This window comes from Salvia splendens, chromosome 6, assembly GCF_004379255.2.
Source record: "Salvia splendens isolate huo1 chromosome 6, SspV2, whole genome shotgun sequence".
Classification (NCBI taxonomy): domain Eukaryota; kingdom Viridiplantae; phylum Streptophyta; class Magnoliopsida; order Lamiales; family Lamiaceae; genus Salvia; species Salvia splendens.
In genome coordinates, this window is record NC_056037.1 from 14,658,871 (window position 1) to 14,685,443 (window position 26,573).

At 38.8% G+C, this 26,573-nt stretch overlaps 2 protein-coding genes across 2 annotated transcripts; both read right to left on the reverse strand.

Annotated features, from left to right (window-relative positions):
- Window positions 1-6,990: 6,990 nt before the first annotated feature.
- LOC121809552 (probable hexosyltransferase MUCI70) lies at window positions 6,991-10,728 on the reverse strand. Its single transcript, XM_042210258.1, has 7 exons — window positions 10,482-10,728; window positions 10,209-10,385; window positions 9,293-9,361; window positions 8,966-9,204; window positions 7,989-8,404; window positions 7,636-7,820; window positions 6,991-7,537 (listed from the first exon to the last, which is right to left on the reverse strand). Exons 1-7 carry the CDS (start codon window positions 10,549-10,551, stop codon window positions 7,167-7,169), a joined length of 1,527 nt encoding a protein of 508 aa, XP_042066192.1. The 5' UTR covers window positions 10,552-10,728; the 3' UTR covers window positions 6,991-7,166.
- Window positions 10,729-22,763: 12,035 nt separating this feature from the next.
- Window positions 22,764-25,438, reverse strand: LOC121809959 (DNA damage-binding protein CMR1-like). Its single transcript, XM_042210823.1, has 5 exons — window positions 25,162-25,438; window positions 24,258-24,888; window positions 23,450-23,856; window positions 23,227-23,325; window positions 22,764-23,119 (listed from the first exon to the last, which is right to left on the reverse strand). Exons 1-5 carry the CDS (start codon window positions 25,308-25,310, stop codon window positions 22,906-22,908), a joined length of 1,500 nt encoding a protein of 499 aa, XP_042066757.1. The 5' UTR covers window positions 25,311-25,438; the 3' UTR covers window positions 22,764-22,905.
- Between the last annotated feature and the right edge of the window lie 1,135 nt (window positions 25,439-26,573).

Genomic DNA, 26,573 nt, shown 5'->3' on the forward strand with positions numbered 1-26,573 from the left:
CCGCTGCTGCCGCGACGCCGCTGCTGGGTCGCCACGACGCTGCCGCTGCTGCCACGGGGACGAGGAGCTGCCGCCATCGCCACCGGGAACCGTCGCCTGCCCCGGATCGTCGAGCACGGCTGCCCGCCGTTGCCCGTCGCCGGCGGTGGTTCTTTCTCCACCGAAACCACTCCGAATCGTTACGCAAAACACGTTATGTTTATAAAGTCACGTTCTTTCTTAGTTTCGGTTACGCGCGGCGATCGTTTGGTCGATTCTTACGGATTGTTACATGGTTTGGTTATGGAAGAAAACTATGGAACAAGAAGGTATAACATGTATGCAAAGCTACTACAATACATGCTTTGAGATAGAAAAGAATTATACCTCCAAAATGGTTGAAAATGGTGGAAGAAAAACAACGAATGGTGGCTTCAAAGCTTCCTCCTTCTTCCCGTCGGCTTCCTCTCGGCGCCTCTCCTTCTTCTCTCTTCTTCTCTTTTTTTTTTTTTTTTGCCAAATGAAAGTGGTGTGTGGTGCTAGAGGGGTTTGAGGAGGGTGTAGGTGTTGATGAGGGGAGTGGAGAGGTGGAGAAAACCGTTCGGTCATGGGGGGTGAAAAACCGTCGGTCATGGAGAAAGAAGAAGGAGAAGGGTTCTTGGGCTTGCTCCCTTTTTTGGAAAAGAATGGACTCCCACTTTAATTAGATTGGTTTGGGCTCATTTAGTTGAAAGCCCAAGTTTGTAAAATTCTTTATCAATGGGTTGGATTTCTTTAAATAATTAGGGTCCAAACCATTTTGTAGATAGACAATTGGACTCTAATTAAATTTGCAAAGCCCAATATAAATTCATACTTTATATTTTCGTATTTTCCTTCGATAATTAAAATTCACAAAACTTTATTAACTTTCGTTATCTTGTTCTTCACAAAATTAAAGAACGTCTAACGTCACAACTTATATTTGGTGTTGTTCCAAATATAATTTCTTCGACCGTTCCTCGATTTACGTGTGTCGTCTTCCATAAAAAAAAAATATCCATCTCCACGTATTTCATCCTTCTTGCCAAAAATAGCAACTTCATCGTCATTCTTTCAACGAGTCCTTCAAACACGTCTCCAAGAAAACTCTATTATTTAACTAAAAGAGACGTCGTTACTTCACGACATATTTTAATTAGTACTTAAAAAGTACGGGCGTTACATTCTATCCACCTTAACAGAAATTTCGTCCCGAAATTTGCTTACATCATTCTAATAAAATATTTCTCCATGAACTTGTAATCCAATTTCCAAACAGCTTCCTCGTAACTCTTTAAGATTAATAACCATTGCTGAAAAATTTAACACCTCGTGTTCTTGGTTATATCGATGCCTCTAGTTGGTGTATCACTTTTACGCATGTCTGATTATAGAAACTTATTCCCCCGTGTGCATTCGAAAAGCTCAACCTCACCCTTTCCTCCAAGTCTAGTATCAAGAACTCGGAAATTGATCAAGCAGTCTTACTTGGATATGGACTGATTTCAAAATTGTTGCAACATTGCTGAAAGTGTCTTAATCAGAAAGGCTGCAGAATTAATCAAGAAAACAAGAACAACATTTCTAGCTCGACTCTTTTAGATCTCATCACCAACTTGCAAAAATTGGTTTGAAGAAAAATAAAGCAGGGTCTAAGTTCCATTGAACTTATCATGTTCATTCTGGGAATTAAGGTTTCAGATAAACTCATAAAGCTTGAGACTTTACTTCTGATGAGAGCTCAAAAGAATATGAGATAGGTCTTAAAACCAGGATGAAACCGAATTAAGTCTCAAATTCCATAGTAGGCTGCCAAATAAGATATTTCAATTGCCAATCAACTTAGCAAAATTCCGGCATCAATGAATGACGGTTCAAACATGTCATGACATGAGATGATCAATCGTGGGAGGATTTAGGAGCATAGAAAAATGTCATGAAGTAGCACTGATCATGGTTCGACGACATCATGCTATTGAATAATGAAATCACATCAATGGATTCACAGGTTTGCAACCGACGTGAAGTGAACTTTTTAGGAAAACCAGCTAGATCAAACAAGTTAAGGAAAAAGAGAACACGATAGCCTTAACTTAGTGTTGCAAGCAAGAAAAATTATTGCATGAGACAATATATGTAGTGAAACTGAGTTAAAAACTATTTCACTTCTGCAAGAAAGAACTTGCCACATGCATAGTTACGAAATAAAAAGGTGTACAAAAAGTTCCAAGAGGAATATTTCATTCTTTGAAAAAAACATGTATGGGAGATGTAATCATACTGAAGGTCATAACTGCAAACAACTTTAGGAATGAAGTTCAATGAGGGAAGCTCATAAGGTCAAAATATTTTCCTTACGAAAGATGAATCAAAGAGGACTACTAATCAAGATATCCAAAGATACCAAGGTAAGCACCAATTTTCAAGAAATAAAAGTGAGTTATGACTCGATATAGGAAAAGAAATAATTGGCACTACTTGCAAAGCATGAGTCAACCAAGGTGTTTAAATAGGCAAGGGCTCACGGTTATTCAATACGTATCGAAAAGAACTTAGAATCCAAGTAAGTACTGTTGATTTAAAATCGTTCATTCTAGCTACGAAGGTCGCACTCGTTCGCTAGTCTTTCTGAGGCCGAACGTGGTAACATCGTTCTAAGAATCCGTATATTCAACGTTGATATTCATCACGCCATTACAACAAAATAATTGTAGTCAGTCAAAAGCCATATCTTCATAATATTATTGCATATTATAACAATCATTCTCTTAAAACATTTTAATCATTTGTGTGCTTCTCCGCCTGCTATAAAGGTCGTCTCCATCGTGTCGCCACTTTTAGCAAAATTATGCGAGATAATGTTATATTAATTTGCATCGCGAGTATGATCTCTTGTCGTTGCACAGCTACATCACTTAGCATCAGTTCTTCTTGTCTCGCACCTTTTTCGTGTTTGAAGCTTCATTTCATCTTCTCTATCCTCATCTTCTTGAAATCTTCCTCGCATTTTTTTTCCTTATCGTTCACGAAAAACGATAGAAAATAGTAAAATGGTTCACACACTAAGCTTGCTCTAACGTTTCGCGTCATTCCAAAGAAATAACAAAAGTTCCATGGTCCACCGACCTCCATTCGCATTCTCGCTCTCCTTGCCTCGTCATGCCTTGACACATTAGGGATTCACCCCACACTTTCAGATTCTCGTTGGTTTTCATCGCTCGGGAAAGCGATAGATAAATTGTCAACTTACAACTATGGTTCGCGCATGTTGCATCTAGCTTAGTCTTAGGCACTCTAAGTTCACAACATATTTTATCAACTCATAGATCAACAAATATCACATTTAAAGTCATCATACTTCAAATAACAAGTATAATGCCCAACATTTCGCTTCCCAGAACCCAGTGCTTTCACATTTCACATCTACTTTCAAAACAACCATTTTCTTCAAAACTCACACTTTTCTCAAATATTTCAACATCTCACTTTCAACTTTGAAGTACAAGTTTTGACTCAAAACTCAAAACATACTTGAACATCAACTTTCATCTTTCATGTAAAAACAAACAATCCATCGTCCCTCATCAAAACTCATTCCTTTCTCAAACATCAACAAATACTCTTCTCAACCCGAAATCAATCCCTCGCAGAAAGATTCTACTTCATCTTTCTTGTAAAAAAAATTCCTCCTCTTTCTTTCTCAATTTTTTTTTCGTCGTCCTTTCTTCGAAACTTTTTCATAAAAATTTTCACATAAACAAAAAAATATATTACCTCATTCTTGGTTGAGCGTGGCGAAGTGGGATGTTGAGCCTTCCAAATTTAACCTTCTTTAAGTCTAGCGAAACAAGTCTAAACTAAGACTGAAAAAGACTCTCGGGTCCAGAGCGGAAAGAAAAATTGCTCTGATACCATTCTGTCACGCCCGCATTTTCTAAGGATAGAAAACACGGTTGATCGCGACTAGGGGAGGGTTAAAGAAGCGGGGAAGAAAGGGGAGAACAAGAATACTTGACCCGAAAACGTTTAATTAGAGGAAGTTCACTTCAAAACAATGTACTGTAGCGACATTTCTAAAGTTAAAGTAAACAGAGTTTAAATGAAAACATTGTATCAGATTACAAAGCAGCGGAAAAGACCAAGAGATAGATAATGCCGGGTATGACGACACGACACCATCCAAAAGGCAAAGTAAAAACACAATTTTGACTTTAATTGCTCAACATCCGTCATCCCCATCGTCGCTCAACCTGCACATTAAGAAAACAACATGCAGGGCTGAGTACTTATTGCACTCAGTGGACACACGCCAAAATCATAGTTTGTCATGCCATAACAGTGTAACCTTGGGGTTTTAAGTGTAAAGAAAATAACCCAAGTACACTAAAACATATTTCATAAATTCGACTGCGCAGTCATTTTCAGATATTGCCACCCTTATTCCCACCATCATACACTATCTGATCCAACGGGTGACAAGGGGCGTGGCCACACCCCAGGTCAACTAGACCGGCCAACTTGCTCTCAGATGGCTCCCGATCTCGTGTACACTAGCCTGAGGGTTCGCAGCCCAACAGACCCGAATTCGATTAAACATATGTGGTAAACCACTTCAGATAGGTTTCAAAACAAAACAGTTGGCAAGACAAACAGTTCATCTCCATAAACATTTCCGGAACAACGTCCGTATTAAAGATAACCCACAAAATAGTAGGGTAGAAAAGCCCACCTCAACAGCTTAGGTTTTCCGTAAAATTCCTCGTTCCGACTTTTAGCGTGCGTGCGAACCACCTTTTCGCAAAATACATAAAATTCATATCAAAAATCGGTAACGACGATAATTAGAATGCATGCACTCTAATTAATATCCTTTAAATTCTCTTTCTCGATTTTCGTGCATGTTTGATTATTCGGCGGCCGCCCAAGCCGTCGCGTGCGACGCCGGTCGGCCGCTTACGCTCGCTCTTCCTTCGTTGACTCCTCGTATTTTTCCTTAGCATCGAAAATAATTTTTAAAAAAAATTATTTAAGCGCTTACTTAAATTTTCCGTAATTATTTACCGGAGAAAAGTATTATCTCAAACCTAGGTAAATTATTCATTCTTCAAGAAGTCTTCCGGAAATTAATTAAATAATTTCCCCCGATTAGATTTTAATTTACGGCCCAAAAGATTAAGCTCAGCCCACCTTATTCCTCCAAAAAATTGATTAGGAAGCCCATCATTTAAATTAGAGTTCCAATTAATTATAAAAAGGCCCAACAACAACCAAACTAAACCAAGGCCCAATTAACTAAAAATTACATGGCCCAAAACTCTCTCTATCACCTTCCTCTCTCTCTCCTCCCTCCTTTCTCTCTCCCCGTCTCCTCCCCTCACCGCCGTCTGCCGTCCACGAAGCCGCGCCCCCGTCGCCCTCTCTCCGGCTCGACGCCATCGACGGGGTCGTCGCCACTGCACCATCGTCGAGGAGTCTCCACTCGCGCCGCCGTCGCAGGGTCGCCGTTGGGAAGCTGCTGTCCGTCGTGGAGTTACCGCCGCTGCTGCCTCGCCGTGACACCGCTGCTGCCGCGACGCCGCTGCTGGGTCGCCACGACGCTGCCGCTGCTGCCACGGGGACGAGGAGCTGCCGCCATCGCCACCGGGAACCGTCGCCTGCCCCGGATCGTCGAGCACGGCTGCCCGCCGTTGCCCGTCGCCGGCGGTGGTTCTTTCTCCACCGAAACCACTCCGAATCGTTACGCAAAACACGTTATGTTTATAAAGTCACGTTCTTTCTTAGTTTCGGTTACGCGCGGCGATCGTTTGGTCGATTCTTACGGATTGTTACATGGTTTGGTTATGGAAGAAAACTATGGAACAAGAAGGTATAACATGTATGCAAAGCTACTACAATACATGCTTTGAGATAGAAAAGAATTATACCTCCAAAATGGTTGAAAATGGTGGAAGAAAAACAACGAATGGTGGCTTCAAAGCTTCCTCCTTCTTCCCGTCGGCTTCCTCTCGGCGCCTCTCCTTCTTCTCTCTTCTTCTCTTTTTTTTTTTTTTTGCCAAATGAAAGTGGTGTGTGGTGCTAGAGGGGGTTTGAGGAGGGTGTAGGTGTTGATGAGGGGAGTGGAGAGGTGGAGAAAACCGTTCGGTCATGGGGGGTGAAAAACCGTCGGTCATGGAGAAAGAAGAAGGAGAAGGGTTCTTGGGCTTGCTCCCTTTTTTGGAAAAGAATGGACTCCCACTTTAATTAGATTGGTTTGGGCTCATTTAGTTGAAAGCCCAAGTTTGTAAAATTCTTTATCAATGGGTTGGATTTCTTTAAATAATTAGGGTCCAAACCATTTTGTAGATAGACAATTGGACTCTAATTAAATTTGCAAAGCCCAATATAAATTCATACTTTATATTTTCGTATTTTCCTTCGATAATTAAAATTCACAAAACTTTATTAACTTTCGTTATCTTGTTCTTCACAAAATTAAAGAACGTCTAACGTCACAACTTATATTTGGTGTTGTTCCAAATATAATTTCTTCGACCGTTCCTCGATTTACGTGTGTCGTCTTCCATAAAAAAAAATATCCATCTCCACGTATTTCATCCTTCTTGCCAAAAATAGCAACTTCATCGTCATTCTTTCAACGAGTCCTTCAAACACGTCTCCAAGAAAACTCTATTATTTAACTAAAAGAGACGTCGTTACTTCACGACATATTTTAATTAGTACTTAAAAAGTACGGGCGTTACATTTATAACACTTGATGAACGTATGAACCAAAACGATCTTAAAATAAACTCCTGTTTTTAATCTCATTCCTTCCATTTCTGATCTCCATCTATTTCACCATCCATAATATACTTGAGTACATATTAATAAAAACTCTGTATCAATATTAGACGGCCCCAGAAAAGAATTCATAAAATTCCATTATGAGAAATCAACAAATATATGACAAGTTTCAATTAGCAGTTCTAAAAAATATCTAGGGTTCGACGATAATACACAATATCCCAAAATTTATAAAAGTATTTCGAAATTATCCGTACAATGGATACTACTATACATGTACAAAAACAGCAACTAAGATTCAAATTTGCAGACTAATGTTAATGAGGAATGGTGGGAGTGTGAAAACTACAACAAAGTTTAGTAGTAGTAAAAAGAAAGCAGCATCAACCAGCTTTAGATGTTCTTGCTACCGGTGGTAACACCACCAAGCCAAGATCACCAGGATATGGCGTCCACAACCCTAATCCCCCTCTGCTCTCTATCAACTCAGGGTGTTTTCTCAACTCCGCCATACTCTTAGCCCACTCTATTTTGGACGAATGCTCGCGAATGTGCGGGTGCAACACAAAGATCGAGTTGTATTCACAGTTGGGGAACATAAAGAATTTGAACATACCACCTAACCTATAGACTACGTATCCAAAGCTTAGCTGATCTCTTGGCGTAAATTGGTGGACCTCGTTGAACCACAAACAACTAGCCAGATTGCTCAGCGCAGTGTGTTCACGTATGATGATCGCTCCTTCAGGCACGTCTGCATTCAACTAAAGCATTTAGCAAATTGACGGAGGGTATGTGCAAGTAGGAAAGTGAACATCTCTTAACAAATGATGTGACTTTTGGCTTCCTTACCACTCCAGGTGTCTTTCTGTGGATTCCAAGGCTCCATTCCTTCGTATCGGTATATTTTCATATGTAGATCAATGAGAGGGCGAGCATATCGTTTCCTTCTTTTGTTCGAATCAGCCTCTTCATATATACTTCGGTGATGCTTATGCTGAGCAATAGCAAATGTGTGCTTCCCACGCCATAAATATCTGTAAGTAGACAAATAAGTTGGGTTTACACAGTAAACAAGACCAAGGTTCCAATTATCATGTGAAAATAGAAGCATCAAATTAACAACATACATAAAAGTTTAGCTTTAACATGCCTAGCTAATGATGCAGTCTTGTTCAAGATATCATGATAGAATACTGTCACACCTCTCTAGTAGAAGCAATGGGTCAACTATGAGCTCCATTTTACCATCAATCCAGATGCTGTACTCTGCTTGAGGGAACAGCCTGTGAGTTAATATCTTGGGAACTTTCCCGTTTCTTCTAGGTTCATCGTAGGGCTGGTTCTTAAGGAGAATCAGGCGCCAGATACCCACCCATTCTCCCCAAGCACTATCCACTCTGACACTGGCATTATTTTTTATAAACTCAAGGGACACTTCATCAACCACCATTAGAAAACAAAATAAAGTCTGCGACCGTTTACTAATGTTGGATGGCTGATGAGGCATATCATAAGTATCAAAAATTCCAGTTGCAACAACAAATTTACATTTCTTCACATATTCAACGTCTTTCGGATCCATTTCTTCTCCTCCACCCTTCATAAATCCACAGTGGACCTGAAGGTACCATAGAACGATATTTATTAACATCAGATCAATTAAGGTAGCTGCTAGTCAATGGTATATGACTTTATGCATAAAAAATAGTACGGTAGTAGATTATTTGTGAAATTCAACTTTGTTCACCGTATACTCAGCATTTCTGCTTTCAGAAAAACAAAACCAAAAAATAACTTAAAAAATAAAACAAAAACCTCCCGATCTAGCACAATTAGGAGAACAAATGTTTCATAAATGTCCAAATGCAACAGAATTTTGTAACACATTGGAATTCTAACAAGAGAACACTCTTTTTCAGGAAAGGCAATTACAATTTCTTACAGTAAGCTTCTGATAAAAGAAAGGACAAGCATAGGTTAACAGGATTATGAGATTGTTTAGAGATATCAATCATCTTTTTCACTCTAAAGCTCCATACATGATACTCCTACTTAGCAATCTAACTGAAAATTTTCATGTATATTGTAGAAAATTATTGAAACACTTATTGCATCATTTTGTCAGTAGCAACAAAGCAGGCAGATACATGTTTACAAAAAAAATGAGTAGCTTATACACCTCCATAGTTGGCTTGACCTTGAAGCTTTCATCTCTTTGCTGCCAAGTTTGATGCCCACCAAATAGAGGAGTAGATTGTGTTCCATTAATAGCAGTTCTATAGAGAGGAGAAGATTTTAACCTGTTATTTATAGGACTATCTTCCATGATATAGGATAGTCTCCGGACAAGCTTTTCAGGCGACCTTTTCGTTGGAATGACTATTTTATTTGGGTCACCAGCAACGGGGATAGGACAACCTTATATAGTGAGAAGCAAATTGCTCAAAGTCAATAGATTGAATATAAGAGGACAAAGAGATTAGCATAAAATTCTCCATAAACTTACGATGCGGTGGTGTCACCATCCCCATCGTACTTAACATGCCATATACCTTGCTGTCTTTGTTACAAAGAGCTACAGTCGAATTTAAACAAAGTTAGAAATCAGTTGTTAGGGATTAAAAATAATAGACCTCTTCAGAACAATAACAATATATCAATGGTATTAAATGTAGCAAACAACTACATAACAGCCTTTATAACATTTCAAGTGCACAAAATTAACAATGCAACTACTCATCACAATTTGAAGCACCGCAAATCCCCACCCCTTCCCCCTCCCCAAAACAGAAGCATTACAACACTGCTTTTTTCTTTGGGGAGGGGGCTCTACTTGCTATTCCCTAAATCATGCCTTTTATAGGAGAATGTAGGGAAAATACTAATACATATGCAGTTCACGAATTCAACCATCAGTTATGAGTCCCTCAAGCACCAGTTGCACATGCTATAGTATCACTTTGATCAACCCTTAAAAAACAGGTCACCATCAGGAAATGAATTCTGAGTTGATTCATAAATCCTTTCCCGGTCAATGTAGAATGAGCACAATCTCACCAAGCAACTGATCCTCTCTAAACTTCCAAGTCCAAACTCTTTCTTCAATTTATTAAAACAATCATTTTCCCCAAAAGACTTGCACTACATTGCAGCAATAGATTAACTATAAAATTATAGGCAGTAATTATAGGGAGTTCAATACTCCACAGTTTAAGCATTACTTCATTCTTGTCAGTTAAATTTTACAAAAACTGAATTAAAAAACAGAATCATGTTGTCCACATTCATTAGAACGAACACAATTAAAAATTAATTGAACTTCGTTTTATACCAACTTTTTGACAAAAAAAAACCTAGCTTCAAATTGACCGATGCATCAAAATAGAGCCAGCATTGTCGATGCATAAAAAATTACAACTCACCAGAAAAAAATGCAACAGAGGATTGGCAAGACCAAATATGAAAGCACAAAACAGTGAGAATTATCAGCATCCAAATAATTCCTCCCGTCAGAAGCAACCGAAAGAAACCCATTTTCCAAGTGAGCCTCATTGTGTATTCTGGCGATAGTTTCTCGGTGTACAACAATCCTCTACCATCTGCATTCACAATATATCTCGCCTTAAAATCTACAAAACCCTAACCCCAAACAAAAATTGAAACCAAAAACTAAAATGTTAAGAATTTATGCATACCTTTAGTGAGCTGGTTCTGATTTCTTCTGGTAGCCCGTGAAGAAACGGACCGAACCAAATCGTTTTCCATTAATTGAAAGCCTCAATTTGGCTGTGCTATGTTTATCTATTCACATAAATTATTCAATTACGATGAAGGGGAAAAGTTGATGGAATCACAAAGATCTGATTTTTATCACTGCTTCAATTGTTCCCTTAAATGGCATCGGCACATGTACACCGTAGCTAGATCTGCTCTGTGTATAAATTATTTTTGTTTATTCATTCATTTATCCTATCAAATTGTACACATATGATTATACCCTTATTTTTAATTTTTAAATCATGTTCCTAGATAAAAGTATGATGTGAATGATGAAATAATGAGTCGCTAAGATTATTAATTATTGGAGAAAGAATTTTTAAAAATTAAGAATTATAACAAAAATGTAAAAATAACAAACTTTAGTTTGGCTTTTTGGGCACAAGATCTAAGAAATTGATTTGTTAAAAGATTAAAGTGGTGAGATTGTGCCCAAGAAATTGATTTGTTAAAAGATTAAAGTGGTGAGATTAAAGTAAAAGAAAGTAAAATAAAAAAAAAGAATAAAGCTTTTATCAAAAAAGAAAATAACCAAATTACCTTAGAGCATCCACAATGGGGCGGAGGATAGCCTGCCTGATGCATCCTCCGCCCTATCGTCTGCCACTGCAGGTGGGCGGACGATACGCCCTCCTTCCTCCGCGCTCTATCCATCCTTCGCGGACGATCATGCATTTTTTGCATCCTCCGGACGATCCTCCGCCCCATTGCTGGGGTCCGGACGATAGGTCCGAAGATGCAACAGCTTTTCCTTTTTTTAATTTTTTTATATGTTTTCTTCTATATATATCACCAATTTTTTCACTTCATTTCACACCTTTCGCTCCACTCTCTTCTCCATCTCAATTTCTCTCTAAATTCAATAATGAATTCCGACAATTTTCCATATTTGCAAACATAAAATATAAAAAATAAAAAATAAATTATGGCAATAGGATTTGCCTTTAATTTGTGGTGTTTTTATATTTATTTTTGCTAATTGATATTGTCACGACCGCACTTCCTAAGGATAGGAAGCACGGGAAATCGCGACTAATGGGGGAAATAAGAAGCGGGGAAGAAGGGGAAACAATCAAGGAAGTACGACATATCGATCAAAATACAAAATTTCATTTATCAACAGGGTTTCAAATCCCGAAGGTACACAACGTGAATGCCATAGTTTGACAATTGAAAGGGAATAATAGAAATTCTTAAAACTTGACGTAGCGGAAGCATTTTGAGAGTTAGCTACTACTATGTATGAAGACACAATAGTAACCGGATCATTTATTGAATACTGTCTCTGTCCAATGCTCAACATCCTCCGTCCCCCATCCACGCTCAACCTGCACATAGGGAAAACATATGCAGGGGCTGAGTACTTGATGCACTCAGTGAACTCATGCCCAAAATACATTTATCATTTAAGTTATGTCAAGCCATCATTGAGTGAAACTCGGGTTTTACTTTAAAAGGCCGAGAAACACTAAATCATTCCTTTAATAAAAATTATGCTTGCAGGCAACTATCATCATCATCCTCCATCATGTACCATATCTGAACTATCATGTGAAACGAGAATGTGGCCACAAACTCGATCACTGGACCGGCCGACCTAGGGGACGGCTCACGATCCCTATCAGTGCACTAGTCCGAGTAGGGACTCACTCCCTAGTCAGACCCGAATTCGTTAACTATCAAAGTCTAGTAGGATATTATCCCAGTAGACAATCAGATGGCAATTCAAAACATAAAAAATGGCATGACATACTATTTTAAACCACCCTTATTTCACCATAAACATATCATTTCAAAATAAAAGAACTTAAGTAATAAAGCCCACCTCAAAAGCTTAGGATTTCCGTAAACAGTTCCTCGTTCCAACTTTTAGCGTGCGTGCGAACCACCTTTTCGGAAAATACATAAAGTTCACATCAATCTCGGTAACGAAGACATTTTAGAATGCATGCACTCTAATTAAAATCTTTTAATTCATTTTCTCGATTTTCGTGCATTTTCGATTATTCGGCGGCCGCCCAAGGCGTCGCGTGCGACGCCGGTCGGCCGCTTACGCTCGTTCTTTCCTTCGTTGGCTCCTCGTATATTTCCACGACGTCGAAATAAATTCCTTAAAATTATTATTTACGCGTATACTTTAAATTATCGCAATTATTTCTCTTCGAAAATATATTATTTCGGACTTAGGATAGAATTATTCGCCTTTCGAAATATTCTGGGATTTAATTAAATCATTCTTTACGATTAAGTCATCGGCCCAAAGATTTATTAATTTGGCCTTACCTTTTTACTTCCAAATAATTGGTAAGGCCCAACTACCTTATATCTCCAGAAATAAAACAATTAAGTCCACTTATCAAAAAAAAAGGCCCAGTTCAAAAACAAACAAAAGAGGCCCACTTCTCATTCTCTCTCTCATTCTTTTTCTCCTTCACTCTCTCTCTCTTCCCCCTCTCTCTCTTCGACATCTTCTTTCTCAACTTCCCTCTATTCGAAAAAAACGCAGAAAGCCGCCCCTGCCCATCGCCGTGGCTCTCTCCAGCTCGACGCCGTCATCGGGCCGCCGTTGGGGTCGCCGTGAGTTCGCGAAGCCGTTGCTGTCCGTCGCCTCTGTTCGCCCGCCGTCGCAGGATCGCCGGGAAGCTGCTGCCGCGGAGAGGTCCAGCCACCGGCAGCAGCTGCTGCCGGAGTCTCCGGACAGCGCAGCTGCTGTCGCCGGACAGCACAGCTGCTGTCGCGCCGTCGTCCCTCCCGTCGAGCCGCTGCCGTCGCTTCCTCCTCCATGAAACCACTCCGAACCCGCCCGGAAACACTCCGAAAAGACCCGCAAGGTATATTTTTTTATCAAGCTACGTTCTTTGGGACTTTCGATTGCATACGGCGAGTGTTCGATTAATTTCAAATGTTGATTGTTGTTTTGTTTGATTTACTTGTAAGAGATTTATGTGTGGGTGTAATGTATGCAATGAAATATATACAAAATTCATGCTTTGGGATTGGAAGAGATTATACCTCAAAATGGTTGGACTGGGTGGTGAATGAGCAAGAATGGTGGTGATTCCTCTTCCTTCACTCTCGGCTCTCTCTATCTCTCGGCCTTCTCTCTCAAATTTTTGTTTGAAGTTGTAATGTGTATCAGTGGCGGATCCAGGATCCGGAAATGGAGGGGGCGGAATATATAGTATTAGCTTAGTTTAGTGCGGAATATATAGTATTAGCTTAGTTTAGTGCGGACATGGCTATTTTTTTGTTGTTCGGGGCGACGCCGGAGGCAAACGGAGGGGGCGGACATGGTAAATTTACATCCCGATAAGGGAAAAATAGTCGCACGGAGGGGGCGACCGCCCCCTCCTGCCCCCCCTAGATCCGCCACTGATGTGTATTGTGAAGAGTTAGGAGAGGGGATACATGAAGAAACTTATGTATTAAATGTGTGACTTTTGGATGTAGGATTGAATGAGGGAGGTGGAAGGTGAAGGAGTTAGAACTTGGAGAGTCTCCATGGAAGCATACGGCCGAGAGGGGGAAAGAAAGAAGGAAGAAGAAAGAAATTCCTGGGCTTGCTCTCATTTTTGGAAAAGAATTGGGCTCCCAATTTAATTAAAATGATATTAGGCTCAAGTTGTTTTAAGCCCAAGTTGGCAAATAATATTACTTGGTTAGTTTTAATTATTATGGCACAAAGTCCTTTTTTTTTAAACTCATTGGACTCTATTTAAATTTGAGAGGGCCCAAAAAAAAAACCTACTTTACATTCTCGCATTTCTTTCGATAATTAAAATTCACAAAACTTTATTAACTTTCGTTATCTTGTTCTTCACAAAATTAAAGAACGCCTAACGTCACAACTTATATTTGGTGTTGTTCCAAATATAATTTCTTCGATCGTTTCTCGATTTACGTGCGTCATCTTCCATAAAAAGTACGGGCGTTACAGATATATTTGCAAACATAAAAAACAAAAATAAGTACAAAATATAAGTTCAAACTATAGGGCGAGCTATAGGGCGTCCCACTGCAGGTGAATGGAGTGGAGGATAAAATGCTGATGTGGCGGAGGATATGACGCCCTATAGGGGCACAGACTATAAGGCACCACATTGTGGATGCTCTTAGACTGAGGGAGTAATAGTAAAAGGCATAAATAGTTATTTTTGTCACATCATTTATGAGTGTTTTCAAAAATATCTCAACCTATTCATCTTAATTTTACAATTACTACAAAATTTTCTACAAATTTTCCTTGATTACATGTGTACCGTGTATTTCATTACTGATAATTTTATCGAACTACTCGCGCTCATTGTTATCATACTATCTCTTAGGAATCTCACACTGGCTCTTAAAATGCTTGAACTCATCAAAATATCAGTATTTAACTTGATTTATATTCTTTCCATTGAATATTGTTCATACACAATTCTTTTTCTCTTCGATCTGCATCTATGTTGTGTACTTAGTGGCGAGGTAGAAAATCTTGATTTTGTCGATGAAAGGGTCGGGATTTTGCACGTGTGTCGTTTTCACGTGTCCCTTCCTATTCAACAAGATTTATAAGTTCCCACTTTCCAAAATACTAAGTTAGGGTGTCGAACCCTCGAGGAACGGTAGCATCCGTTATGTATTTCCACACTTAGAAAGGTTTTGGCGATGCCGTCACGCTCTAAATTGGGGTTGGGAATTGAACTACGAAATGTAAACAAGACTTAAACTAATGTGGGAACTAAAGGTTCAAATACAATACGAAGAAAGCAATTAAACTAGAACGCAGACTGTGCAAGTTGACAAACTGGGCAATTTAGTAGTAGCGAGAAAAATTACAACACTTAGCGAAAATAAGAACATTCGGAAATAAAAACAGAGTAGCAACATTCATGAATATTGCTAAGTTCAAAAAGCAAAAGACACTAAGTTAAAAGGCTAAAGAAAATAAACTAAGTGTTAGCTACTAAAGAAATCTAGAAACTAGGATTGTGACCCTGCTAAACTAATTAACTCCTAAAAGCTAAACTAAATCACATGTAAATGTAGGTTGAATGCCGAAATTAACTAACCTAAATGGTTGCCAAAAGTGAAAAGGAAGCATGTACTTATTGTCTCCCAACTTCTTTTATCCAAGGTGTAAAACCAATGGACAAAAGCCTACAACTAATGGTTCTTCCACTTGAATCCTAAAAGCTGATTTTAGCCACTAATCTTACACTAAAGGAACATAAATTAAGTGAGAGAAAAGACTACTTTACTGTCACACAACTAACAAGGCAAGGGAAACACAAAATCAACATGCTAACTACCTAATTATGCCTTGAAAACACCAAATGAAAAGCTGAAAGTTAAAGCACTTAAACATGATGAAAGAAGTTTAAAAACAACAACAATGGAGGATGAATAACAAGGCAAGAAATTAAGCCACAAACATTACACTTAAAACATGCTAAACTAATTAATCTAGGTGATTTAAACTCTAAACAAGAACACAACTTTTTTCTTCTTCTTTTCTTTTGAAAATTTCGAGCTAACAACTAACTAAAGTAAATAAAACTGACCTAAAGACTTTGGGAAAGATTTTTACTAAGCAAGAAAGGGTTAACAAACACTAGAACAACAAGACAAAAACCGAAAATAAACAAGAGCTAAACTTCAAAGCACATTAAATACACAAACACTTACAGCAATTACTACTTGAGATAAGTTTTTAAAACAAGAACTACAACAATAACTAAGAGTGAGAAAGGTGCAAAAGAACTCCACAAGTTAAGAACAAGAAACTATAGAAATTAAATACTACTACTTCAACCCATGATGAACATGTTAGGATTGGTATACTGAAAAGCATATTTCGAGCATGTTGCACGGATAGAATTGCTTGTATACAATAAATTCTACAATCCACTTTTAACCCAAGACGAAAAGAATTAATTTTATCGCATTGGTGTTTGCTTATGCATTTATAAGATGTTTCTCAAACATTTAAATGTATAAGAAGCAAATAAGTCTAATTCTTCTACATAGTAGACTGGTCGTGAACGACGTTCACAGAAGGTGACGCAGTCGGTCCTTTGTAGAAGAGAAATAGAATTTCACAACCTAGATAGGCTTTGGCTACCTATCGTGAAAGGTTGCAGTGTCAGTCCACATGTTTCCTTACCTTAGGAAATAAACGACACTGGTGTGGTATAGCACTGAAGGATCTAACAGTTGAGATAAGTCTTTCTTGCTAATTACTGAAAGACGAGGTCTCGGTGATTGTTATTTCTTAATCATTGTTGACATAACATTGAGCATACGATATTGATTATGCACTACTTTGATTTATCAAATGGTGCAGATTTTTCGCAATCCAAGAATCCTGGTATCTTGGGTTGTGGTGATCAATGTCTAGAGGTGCTAGTATTGTTATTTCAATGAATCGAGTGTTGGGTAAGTCCAGTTTGATAATATCCTCAAGAGGTGTTCGAAAAAGGTTTTATTATTCAAAAAGGTTTCGCAATCCAATAATAAATAAAGATTTTGAACTAGACAACTCTTGGAAAAAGATATTAATTAATTAAAGTCAAATAGCAGACTTAAATTAATTAATGGATATTTATATCTTAAACACGGGAAATAATAAATTAAAGAGGTAAAGCCTGGATTACTCGTAATTTGGGATTGGACGGGCAGTCAATATTATTATACTATAGTGGATGATAATAATATTCAATTGGACTTGTATTAAATTGGGGCTCAATTTAATTAGTAAAAGTCCGACAGGTTTGACCCAAGTCCAACCTCCATGGATCCCTAATCTGGCCCATTATAACTCAATATAAAAGGAGATTAGAAATGAGATTATTAATAAATTAAGTGTTAATTTTCGTGCTCCCCTGTGGGAGTGGACGAAAAATCAGTTTTTGAGAAAACTGATATTATGTCTCCTTTCTAATCAAGCCCTTTTCGATTCTGACAAGCTTTGCCCACCCAAGGGTCGGATTCTGAGTTCGGGATACAGATTAGAAGGTTCGTGGTTGAGTACGAAGAACATCACGTGGAGAAGGCGCAAGCAATCGACTATTCTTTGGAGAATCAGATCGATAATTCTAAACCGTAGGAATTCATGTTTTAGGTTTTAATTCCTTTTACATGTATTATGTGCGTTCTTGGATGCAATTCTGTGTTTAACATGTAGTTAATTGATCCCATAATCGGTCAAATAGATCTGTAATTAAGATTTATTTGTGAATGTATAACTTCCGCTGTGCAAGGGGCTCCAAACCCCAGCAGAACAAAAGATCTTGGCAGCCTTGATTTTAAAATCTCTCTTCTTAAGGAAGAGAGAAAAGTTACTAGAGAGAGAATTAACTAAACTAAACTAAACTAAAGCTAAAGTGATAAAGTGACTAGCGGTTCTTGGGGAAAAGCACAGTTAAGTATTTTGTTACATTTTTCCAATAAAAGATATTTCCCTTTCTTTTTTACTCTCCAAGGGCAGATATGGGCGTGTGTAGCAAGTGAGAGTTGTCCTTGATGAGTGTTTGGAGGTGGCTTTAATCATTTTCCCTTCGGGTTCAAACTGGTCAGTCTAACAGCTTGGGCAGTTTTGGGTCTTGCTTTGCCTTCTTCCTTCACTTCCTTCTATTTCTTGTCATTTTGCCCTCTTTCTTGCATGTTTACCTTTTCATGCCTTCATTAAGCAGTGTTCGAACCTAATGTTCCATTCCTTGCCAAATAGCATATTTTTTCATGCAAATATTCAACATATAGTGCAAATAGTGATCAATTTCGAGTGATGAAAGCTAGCCTATCAAACCTCCTCACACTTGGACCATATTTGTCCCAAGTATGTGGTTGGACTTTTCACTCAATTGTTAGTTTAAGTCACTACCCTCTACTTTCTATACACACACACACTAAATTAAACAAACACAAAACACGAAGACATTTTTACAAAACAAACACACACGACTCAAGATACACATGAAAGACACACCAAGCAAGTTGTATGAAAAGCGTGATGATACCCCCAAGAACCAAGCTCAAAACAGATTTTTAAAACATCATTTTCTTCGTTGAACAATGTGGTTCCAACTGTTGGTCTCATCAAGATAGTTAAGCACATAACACAAGCAAAAGATTCACTCCCTGACCCTCTCAAAATGTAAGGACAATTCTCTCAATAATAATAATGAAAATGCAATCAAGGAGATATCACTTTATCACATGTAGCTCAAGAGGGTCTTGCACGGGATGTAATGTGGCTTGGGACTATTTAATATTGTCGGTTAGATCCTATGGGTCCTAAGCTAGCGAGTGTAGTACAACCAAAAAAAATTGTGCTTATTCTCCAATGAGGTACTTAGAAACTCCAATCACAATCACCCACAATCAAACTAAAAGTTAGAGATGCACTTCATTTTCTTCTTTTTCTTCTTCCACTTTTTTTTCTTTTTCTTCTTATGTGTTTTCTTTTCTTCTTCTCCTTCAATCTACCTTCCTTCCCACTCTTTCCTTGCCATTTTCTCTTTGTTTTGCTTCCTTTCTCTTTTTTTTTCTTTTCATGGTAGCCACTGTTTTTTTCTTTTTTTTTTGATGGGGGCAGATTTTTTGGATGTTCACAACTACTATCTCTTTCCCAAAAGGTGGTGATCATTTAGGAGCAACTAAGCACATTTATTTTGCACAAGAGGGAAACCATTTTCTAAGTTGGAAAGAAATGTAGGCTCAAGGTTTCAAAGTGGCAACTAGGGGTAGCTCTTTTTGGTTGATGTAATCACAAAGAATAAGGCTCAATTTGGCTTTTCCTAGTGCCCTCTATCTATGCCATAGTGACCAAGTGATATCAACAATCATGCAAGAAAATGTTATTTCACGCTCGAATACATGTAGAAAGTGTTCTACTTTGAGGCTTTGAACCTTACCATTTATGGGTTTTTATGCAAGTAGTAGTGCTTCACATTTCCATCGTACTCAACTTCATTCAATCAAAACCACAAGTTCTTGAATAGATTTTTCAAAACAAAGCAAGTATTTTTCTTTTATTTTGCTACAATTCAATAGGGGGATCATTACCAAATCATGCATCAAGGCTTGGAAAAAAGAAAAAAACACGGCACTTTACAATAATGACACAACACAACACGAACGAACAACAAAACAAACCCCCTCCTCACACTTAGACCTTGCTTGCTCTCAAGCAAGTTTGGTTAAAATGTTGGAAAAGGACACACATCACATAAAACTTAGAAAATCAAGAACAACACACATGAATCCCGCCTCCTCACACTTGGGCATTGCTTGCTCGAGAGCAAGTAGACCAAGTGTTTAGAGAGAGATTACTAACAACACAAAACAGTTACAAAGGTAGGCAAGACCACAAAACATGCATACAAAACAAGGACGGCAAGGCCACAATAACAAAAAAACTTTAAGCAAACACATACATCACACACACAACACATATATACAACAAATAAAAGAGAGGGTTGGATAGAAATCACCTCCCCTGCACAAAGCGGGGGGTACGGGCTGATGTGGCAAGTGGTGGTGGAGCTGGTGCAGCTGCCTCCTTGGGTTTCAATTCTAGGCTCATGTGCTAGCTTGATAGCACCTTCGGCTTCAGCTACTTTACCCATTGTGGCATCCAAACTGCCTTGTTCAACAAACTGGGCAGGATATATGTGTTCTTAAAAAAATTATCATCAAATCTTGTTTTCCAATCTTTCCAAGCAGAAGCATTCAATTTCCTTTTAGGATCTCTGTAGAGTTTGGAACCCTTCTCTGAACTCATGTAAAACACACAAACATTGGGGCTTATACACAACATGTCATCGGCCGAAGTGCAACCGGTCACCTCCTTATGCCTCTTCAAAACCTTGGTTGACTCTTTTTCTTGACTCTTGTGTAAGCTACTATTGATGATCATGAGAATGGTCTCATTTTCTTCCAAAGTTTTGAGGCCGGAAAGAAATGCATTCATCTCCAATTTAGGTGGATGAATCTCCAACAATAGCAACTCTTCCTCCACTCTTGGACTGGGCAACTCATTCTGACTGGGTAGTTCCTTCGGATCGGATAGTTTACATCTCTCAGGCGGGTTTGTGTGATTCCTCATCTTGAACAACATGCATTTACTAAGTCCTTCGAGCTCAACTTGTTCTTCAATGGAGGGCAATGGATACATATCTTGCAAAAACTCGGATTCAAGAAAGTCGGGATCTTTCGGCTCTTTGATCGACTTCTCACCTTGGCCATTTTCCAACTCACTATTGATGATAACGAGAATAGTTTCATTTTCCTCCAAGCAGACATGCTTGAGGAAACTAAAGCTAAAGTGATAAAGTGACTAGTGGTTATTGGGGAAAAGCATAGTTAAGTATTTTGTTACATTTTCCAATGAAAGATATTTCCCTTTTTTTTTACTCTCTGAAGGGAGAGAGAGAAAGATGTGTGTTCGTGTTGTGAAAATGCGATGTGCTATGCTAGGTCGTGTAAACGGCTACCTAATAGAACCAGACAGGAAGCATATAACAGTGGAGACCATAATTCCAGAATTAGCAAGTACGGCAGAAAGGCTGCAAATAACAAACTGAAACTCTAACTAACAACGACATGCATTTTTTAACTGAATCAAAAACGAAGATGAAGAAAACAGAGCACGTACCTAGATTCGAACAGAATATAAAAGTTGGGTCATCGGAAACTTGCAACAAACCGGAAATAACAATGATCTACATATACTCGACGGAATGAAATGAAAACACGAAGGCTAGGCATAAATTTAAACCAACTCTGCTCGGATTCACGTCGGATTCTTAATCCACTCCGGATCCAAGCGATCCGAACCAAACAACAACCTCAATCTACTCCATAACTTCTGATATAACAGATCTAAACCGATCAACACCGAATTCAAACGATTCCACTCACCTCAGCTACAACACCGAATTCAAACCTCCGATTCAACCAACAACAAACTCTGATCAACCCGATCCAGCCATTACTCTGCACAAATTCAGTGAACAATTGCGAAACGCATCCAACACAAGTAAACTAACTCAAACTCCAGATAATCACAGAAATGAAATCAGAAATCAACATCAACGACATGACAGAAAATTAAACTTGCATTAAACATAGAAATATTCGGTAAAAAAAACAGAGGGCCGAGCTCCGAACAGCGAAGCTCGGTGAAATCCACAAAATACGAGAAAATAAAATGGAACTTGTTTCTTCACCCTCGATAGGACGGTGTTACAACCCAACTGAAATGCGAGAAAGCGAAAAGTGAACCCAAAATGCAACCCCAGAATTTCCCTCTAAAGAACCCAAGTGTGTAAAAAAATGAGCTACGAGCCACAGACTGTTAATGAGGCCTCCACCGAGAAGATCCCCCCAGAATGCATGCTTCCTTTCTTATATAGGTGCGGACATAATCTTCTAGAAGCCTTCGTAGAAATCTCCATTCTACCCTTCAGCTCCGAGATTTCCTCCGTCTTGCAATTTGCTCCACAATGCTCACTCTTTCTCCAGTTTCCTCGGACCATGTGATTGTCCTCTTTCTTTCCTGAACCTGGCGAAATTCTTCTACACACCTGGCTTAAAACGTATGTTAGACCCCGTAATTATATGAATTTATCCCCTAGACCTATGCATGAAATTAGCCTTATCACTCTCCAAGGGCAGATATGAGCGTGTGTAGCAAGTGAGAGTTGTCCTTGATGAGTGTGTGGAAGTGGCTTTAATCATTTTTCCGTCGGGTTCAAACTGGCCAGTCTAACAGCTTAGGCAGTTTGGATCTTGCTTTGCCTTCCTTCACTTTCTTCTATTTCTTGTCATTTTGCCCTCTTTCTTGCATGTTTTCCTTTTCATGCCTTCATTAAGCAGTGTTCGAACCTAATACTCCATTCCCGGCCAAATAGCATATTTTTCATGCAAATATTCAACATATAGTGCAAATTGTGATAATTTCGACTGACAGAAAAATAGCCTATCTGTTGCTTTGTCATTTTCCCGTCGTTTTCCATAGCGAATTGACAGAACACCACACAACGGTTTTGTTTTTCCTTAAAATTATCTTAAACAAATTATTTAGTCCAAAATATGGATGACATAATTGTGATCATGTTTCAACGGCAGACTATAATTTCACTATTTTTATAAGTAATGTTTATGGAGTCTAAATAAATTTATTATTTTATAATCCAATTGGACCAAAGAACATCTGAGGGGAAAAATACTTTTAGATCATTCATCACCAAACAAATTGCATTACAGTTACAAGAACGTGAGTAGTTAGTAATATCCTCTAGCAAAACTATATCCTCATCACAACATACATTGGTTGATGCACAAGTAAACATCTTGTTATGGCTGAGTCCAAATGTAAACCTGACCTCCACTTGTGGCACTTGCAAGCACACCTACGTTGTATGGATGCGGATCAAACCGGCATGGAATTGCCGACAAGATATCACTTTGTAAGGTTGACACAAGTCTTCCCTCGTCAACAGAAATGACATCAACCCCTCTCTTCATGTTACCAACGTAGATCGACGAGTCGTCCCAACCCCATATGCCTCTGTGCATTCGAGAGAAGAATCAACATATAGTTCTCGGGTTTTTGGAAACAATACAACAACTGGAAAAGGAAAGTGAACTATATTTTGAAACCCTTTGTTTTCATACCTGAATGTGGATATCCATCTGCCTGTTTGGTTGTAGTGGTGTACCATAGAAGTGCTCTCATAATTAGCTCCACTTGTCAAACCAACCTTGTCATCATAACTGCAACAACATATATGAAAAACATCGTTTCGACAAAATAGCTTCCAAACCAAAAGAAAAAACTAAGCCCAGAACAGAGAGTAACAAATACAACTGCACAATGTGCAAGAAGCCAAAAACACACCTTGTAGTTGCCAGAAACTTCCCTGAAGGTGAAAAGTAAGCAGAATGTACAGCTCTTTTGTGCTTAATGATCTTAAGCGGGGTTGTTTTTTCTTTTTTCATGAGTCTCAGATCCCAAATACAAGCGGTTCCATCAGTGGAACTTGTAGCCATGATATTCTCAGTATCCGTGTTGAAATCAATGGTGTTGATTCTATCTCCATGTAAATCACACGATAAAGAAGATTTGCCTGTTCTCACATCCCACTTATTGAACCCTCCCTTGCCCTCGCCAAAGTATAAGGAGTTTACGTCATGGGGACTCAGTGCTATAGAGTATATACAATACTCACTGTGGTATACCATATCAAACACCCCTTTCTCCATGCTCATCATCCTGATAAACCCTTCGTAGCATGAGCTATACATCTGCATAAACAATGAGAGGAATGTTTTCCCCTTAAAAGTGCATTACAACAATGATTTAAAATACAAGTAAGACTACATAATTAAGACAACGCAGTAGCCAACACATATATTCCCATCATGATAATCTCATTACCAAATTAGATCTCAATCATCCAGAAAATATACTGGTAAATCTATGTATTCAGTGATCATCAGAAAACCATTTCAGCCAGAGTTAAACAGCTAAAATCAGATTCAAAACAAATCTTCAGTCTGATTCCCAGTCAAAGGACTTAACCTACGAGGATATCCCATCACCTAATCAGTTTATGGCAATCTTAAGTACTCAAATTACCAAAAACCAACTTACAGTTGATTTTTTCAAATGCAATAAAATAAACAAAAAAAGTACACAAACTTACCTTTGATACAGAAAAAGGATCTATCACAATTCCAGAAACAGGCCCAGCATGTGGGTGGTACAAATAAATTTCAGCACCATCCTCATCCTTGCCATTAACATGCCAAAACCCGATATCTCCAAATTTGTTGCCAACAGCAACCATCTGCATGTCCCGAGTTGGGAAAAACCTCAAACTCATAATTCTCCCGGGAACCACTCGTGCTATGTTCTCCGGTTTCAATTCCAACTCCTCCACGCGACCCCACGATTTCTTTCCAATTTTAAAAGATTTGCAACCTTTAATAACATCAACAGAATCACTTGAAATCAAACCATTCCCATTCAGAAGGACATTCTCGGAACATCCCTTAACAAGTTCTGAGAGTTTGTTTTCCAATCCATCTTCACCGCAAAATGAATCGTGCATTCTAATTGGTCCCTGCTTTCGAGGGGACACACTGGGTACAGAGTTGGAATTCATGGTTCGGGATTTGTTAATCTGCTTGTCGATGACACCATCATCGTCAAGACCATTCGCTGTAGAGGCATCAGGCGGCACCCCGCGTGCCCTAAGCGACCGGCGCAGTACTAGCGGGGTTTCAATTTTGGGCTTCTTCGCGGAACCAGGTTTATACGACTTGATCTCACCGCTGCGATACCATAGATTCGTCAAGGAAGGGCAGAAAACCAAAAATAACAACGAAAAATAATTCCTTTTTGTCTTCTTCGATAGTATCATAGATTCATTACGAGTAAGCACACACGCGCAAGGGAACATTTTATCTTAAATCTGAGATATTCTATCAGACAAATCATCAAACAGGTAATCCGCCATCAAATTATTTCACAATAAACTCTGTAAACACATCAATTTTTGGGGGAAACGCAACGAGGAAACAGAAGGACGGAGGGAGGAAAAGAACCTGGTGCGTTTGGCGGAGGCGGAGGCGGAGGCGGCAGAGAGGTCGTTGAGCTTGGAGTGGACCTTGAGCGCGGCCAACATTTCGTTATTTCGCTGAATGTTTTCCAGCCTCCGCCGCTCATAGTCTGTCATTTTCCCCTTGCTTCCCATAGCGAAAGACGGAGTATCTGTCGACGGTTACTGAATTCCAATTAATATGCTGAATGAATGCTTACGGCTGTGGGCGGCGGGCGGGAGGTTTCGAATTGGCGCCAAATTGCAATATGGATGACGTGGCGTGTTCGTGACCGTATTTCTGTTTCTAGACACTCCTTTACTATTTTGATTTTGATGATTTTATGTTTTTGTTTTAAATGGAAATAATACAAAAAGTATACAGTAATGACTATGAAGTTCATCAATCTTTCTTCTGTAATCTTTTAAATCTTAGTACTTCTCATCAATCTTTCTTCTGTAATCTTTTAAATCTTAGTACTTCCTCATCTTATTGAAGATGACTAGCTTTGCTTTTTAGTTTCTCTTAATTAAGATGAGTTACTTTGAAAATAAAATTTTTATTTCTATTTTATTCTCTTTACTCTAACACCCAAAGTTAAATTGCATATCCTGATATTGTTGGATGGGACAGAAGGAGTATTATTTTTGTTTAGGCCATCCACAACGCTGTTCCTATACCGTTCCTAAACCGTTCCTTAAACCACTATTTGAGGGCCCCACTGTACTTTTTTACTCCATTCCTTAACTAAGGAACGGAACCTGCAACCCTCGTTCCTTAACCGTTCCTTAACCGTTCCTTAAATTACTATTCATTCAATTTCATTTTTTTTTAATTTCAACTCAATTCAATTAAAAAAACAAACACATTTTATTAAAAAACACACAACATTAAAACAAAGTTACAACTTAAACTTAAAAAAAATAAAAAGCACACAATTAAAATCATAAAAAAATAAAAGTACACAATTTTAATAATTTCATCCGCCAAAGTTTGCCCAAATGTGCTCAATTAGATCATGTTGGAGTTGGGTGTGGGCGCTAGAGTCGCGTGTCCTTGCACGAATAGATAACCGTTCTTGTATAGACGGATGCGCTCCACTTCGAGGCGGACTACTTGCGGTTGAGCTTCCGGGGGATTCGGGGTCGAACCAATTTCCCGTCTCGGGTCCTTCGTCTTGGACAATCATGTTGTGCAAGATTATGCACGTATACATGATGTCGACCATGTTCCCCATGCGGAAACGGCGACGGAAGTACGTATCTCCCCAAACCGGGTTATCGCAGAAGTAGTCGCGTACTAACCTTGCGGCGGCTTCCTCCCGGTTACGATGGATGTACGTACGGGAGCGACGTTGGGGCGGAGCGGCTTCTTCCGCCTCCCGTCGTCGATCTTCTTCAAGTGATTGTTCCAATATT

Coding starts and splice junctions, on each gene's coding strand:
- LOC121809552 (XM_042210258.1), bottom strand. CDS start 10,551: ATGGAAAACGATTTGGTTCGGTCCGTTTCTTCACGGGCTACCAGAAGA. Junction 9,362..10,208: donor CTCTGTTGCATTTTTTTCTG/GTGAGTTGTAAT, acceptor ATTCGACTGTAG/CTCTTTGTAACAAAGACAGC. Junction 7,821..7,988: donor CCATTGCTTCTACTAGAGAG/GTGTGACAGTAT, acceptor GTCTACTTACAG/ATATTTATGGCGTGGGAAGC.
- LOC121809959 (XM_042210823.1), bottom strand. CDS start 25,310: ATGGGAAGCAAGGGGAAAATGACAGACTATGAGCGGCGGAGGCTGGAA. Junction 23,857..24,257: donor ATCCTTTTTCTGTATCAAAG/GTAAGTTTGTGT, acceptor TTGTTTATGCAG/ATGTATAGCTCATGCTACGA. Junction 23,120..23,226: donor AGATGGATATCCACATTCAG/GTATGAAAACAA, acceptor TCGAATGCACAG/AGGCATATGGGGTTGGGACG.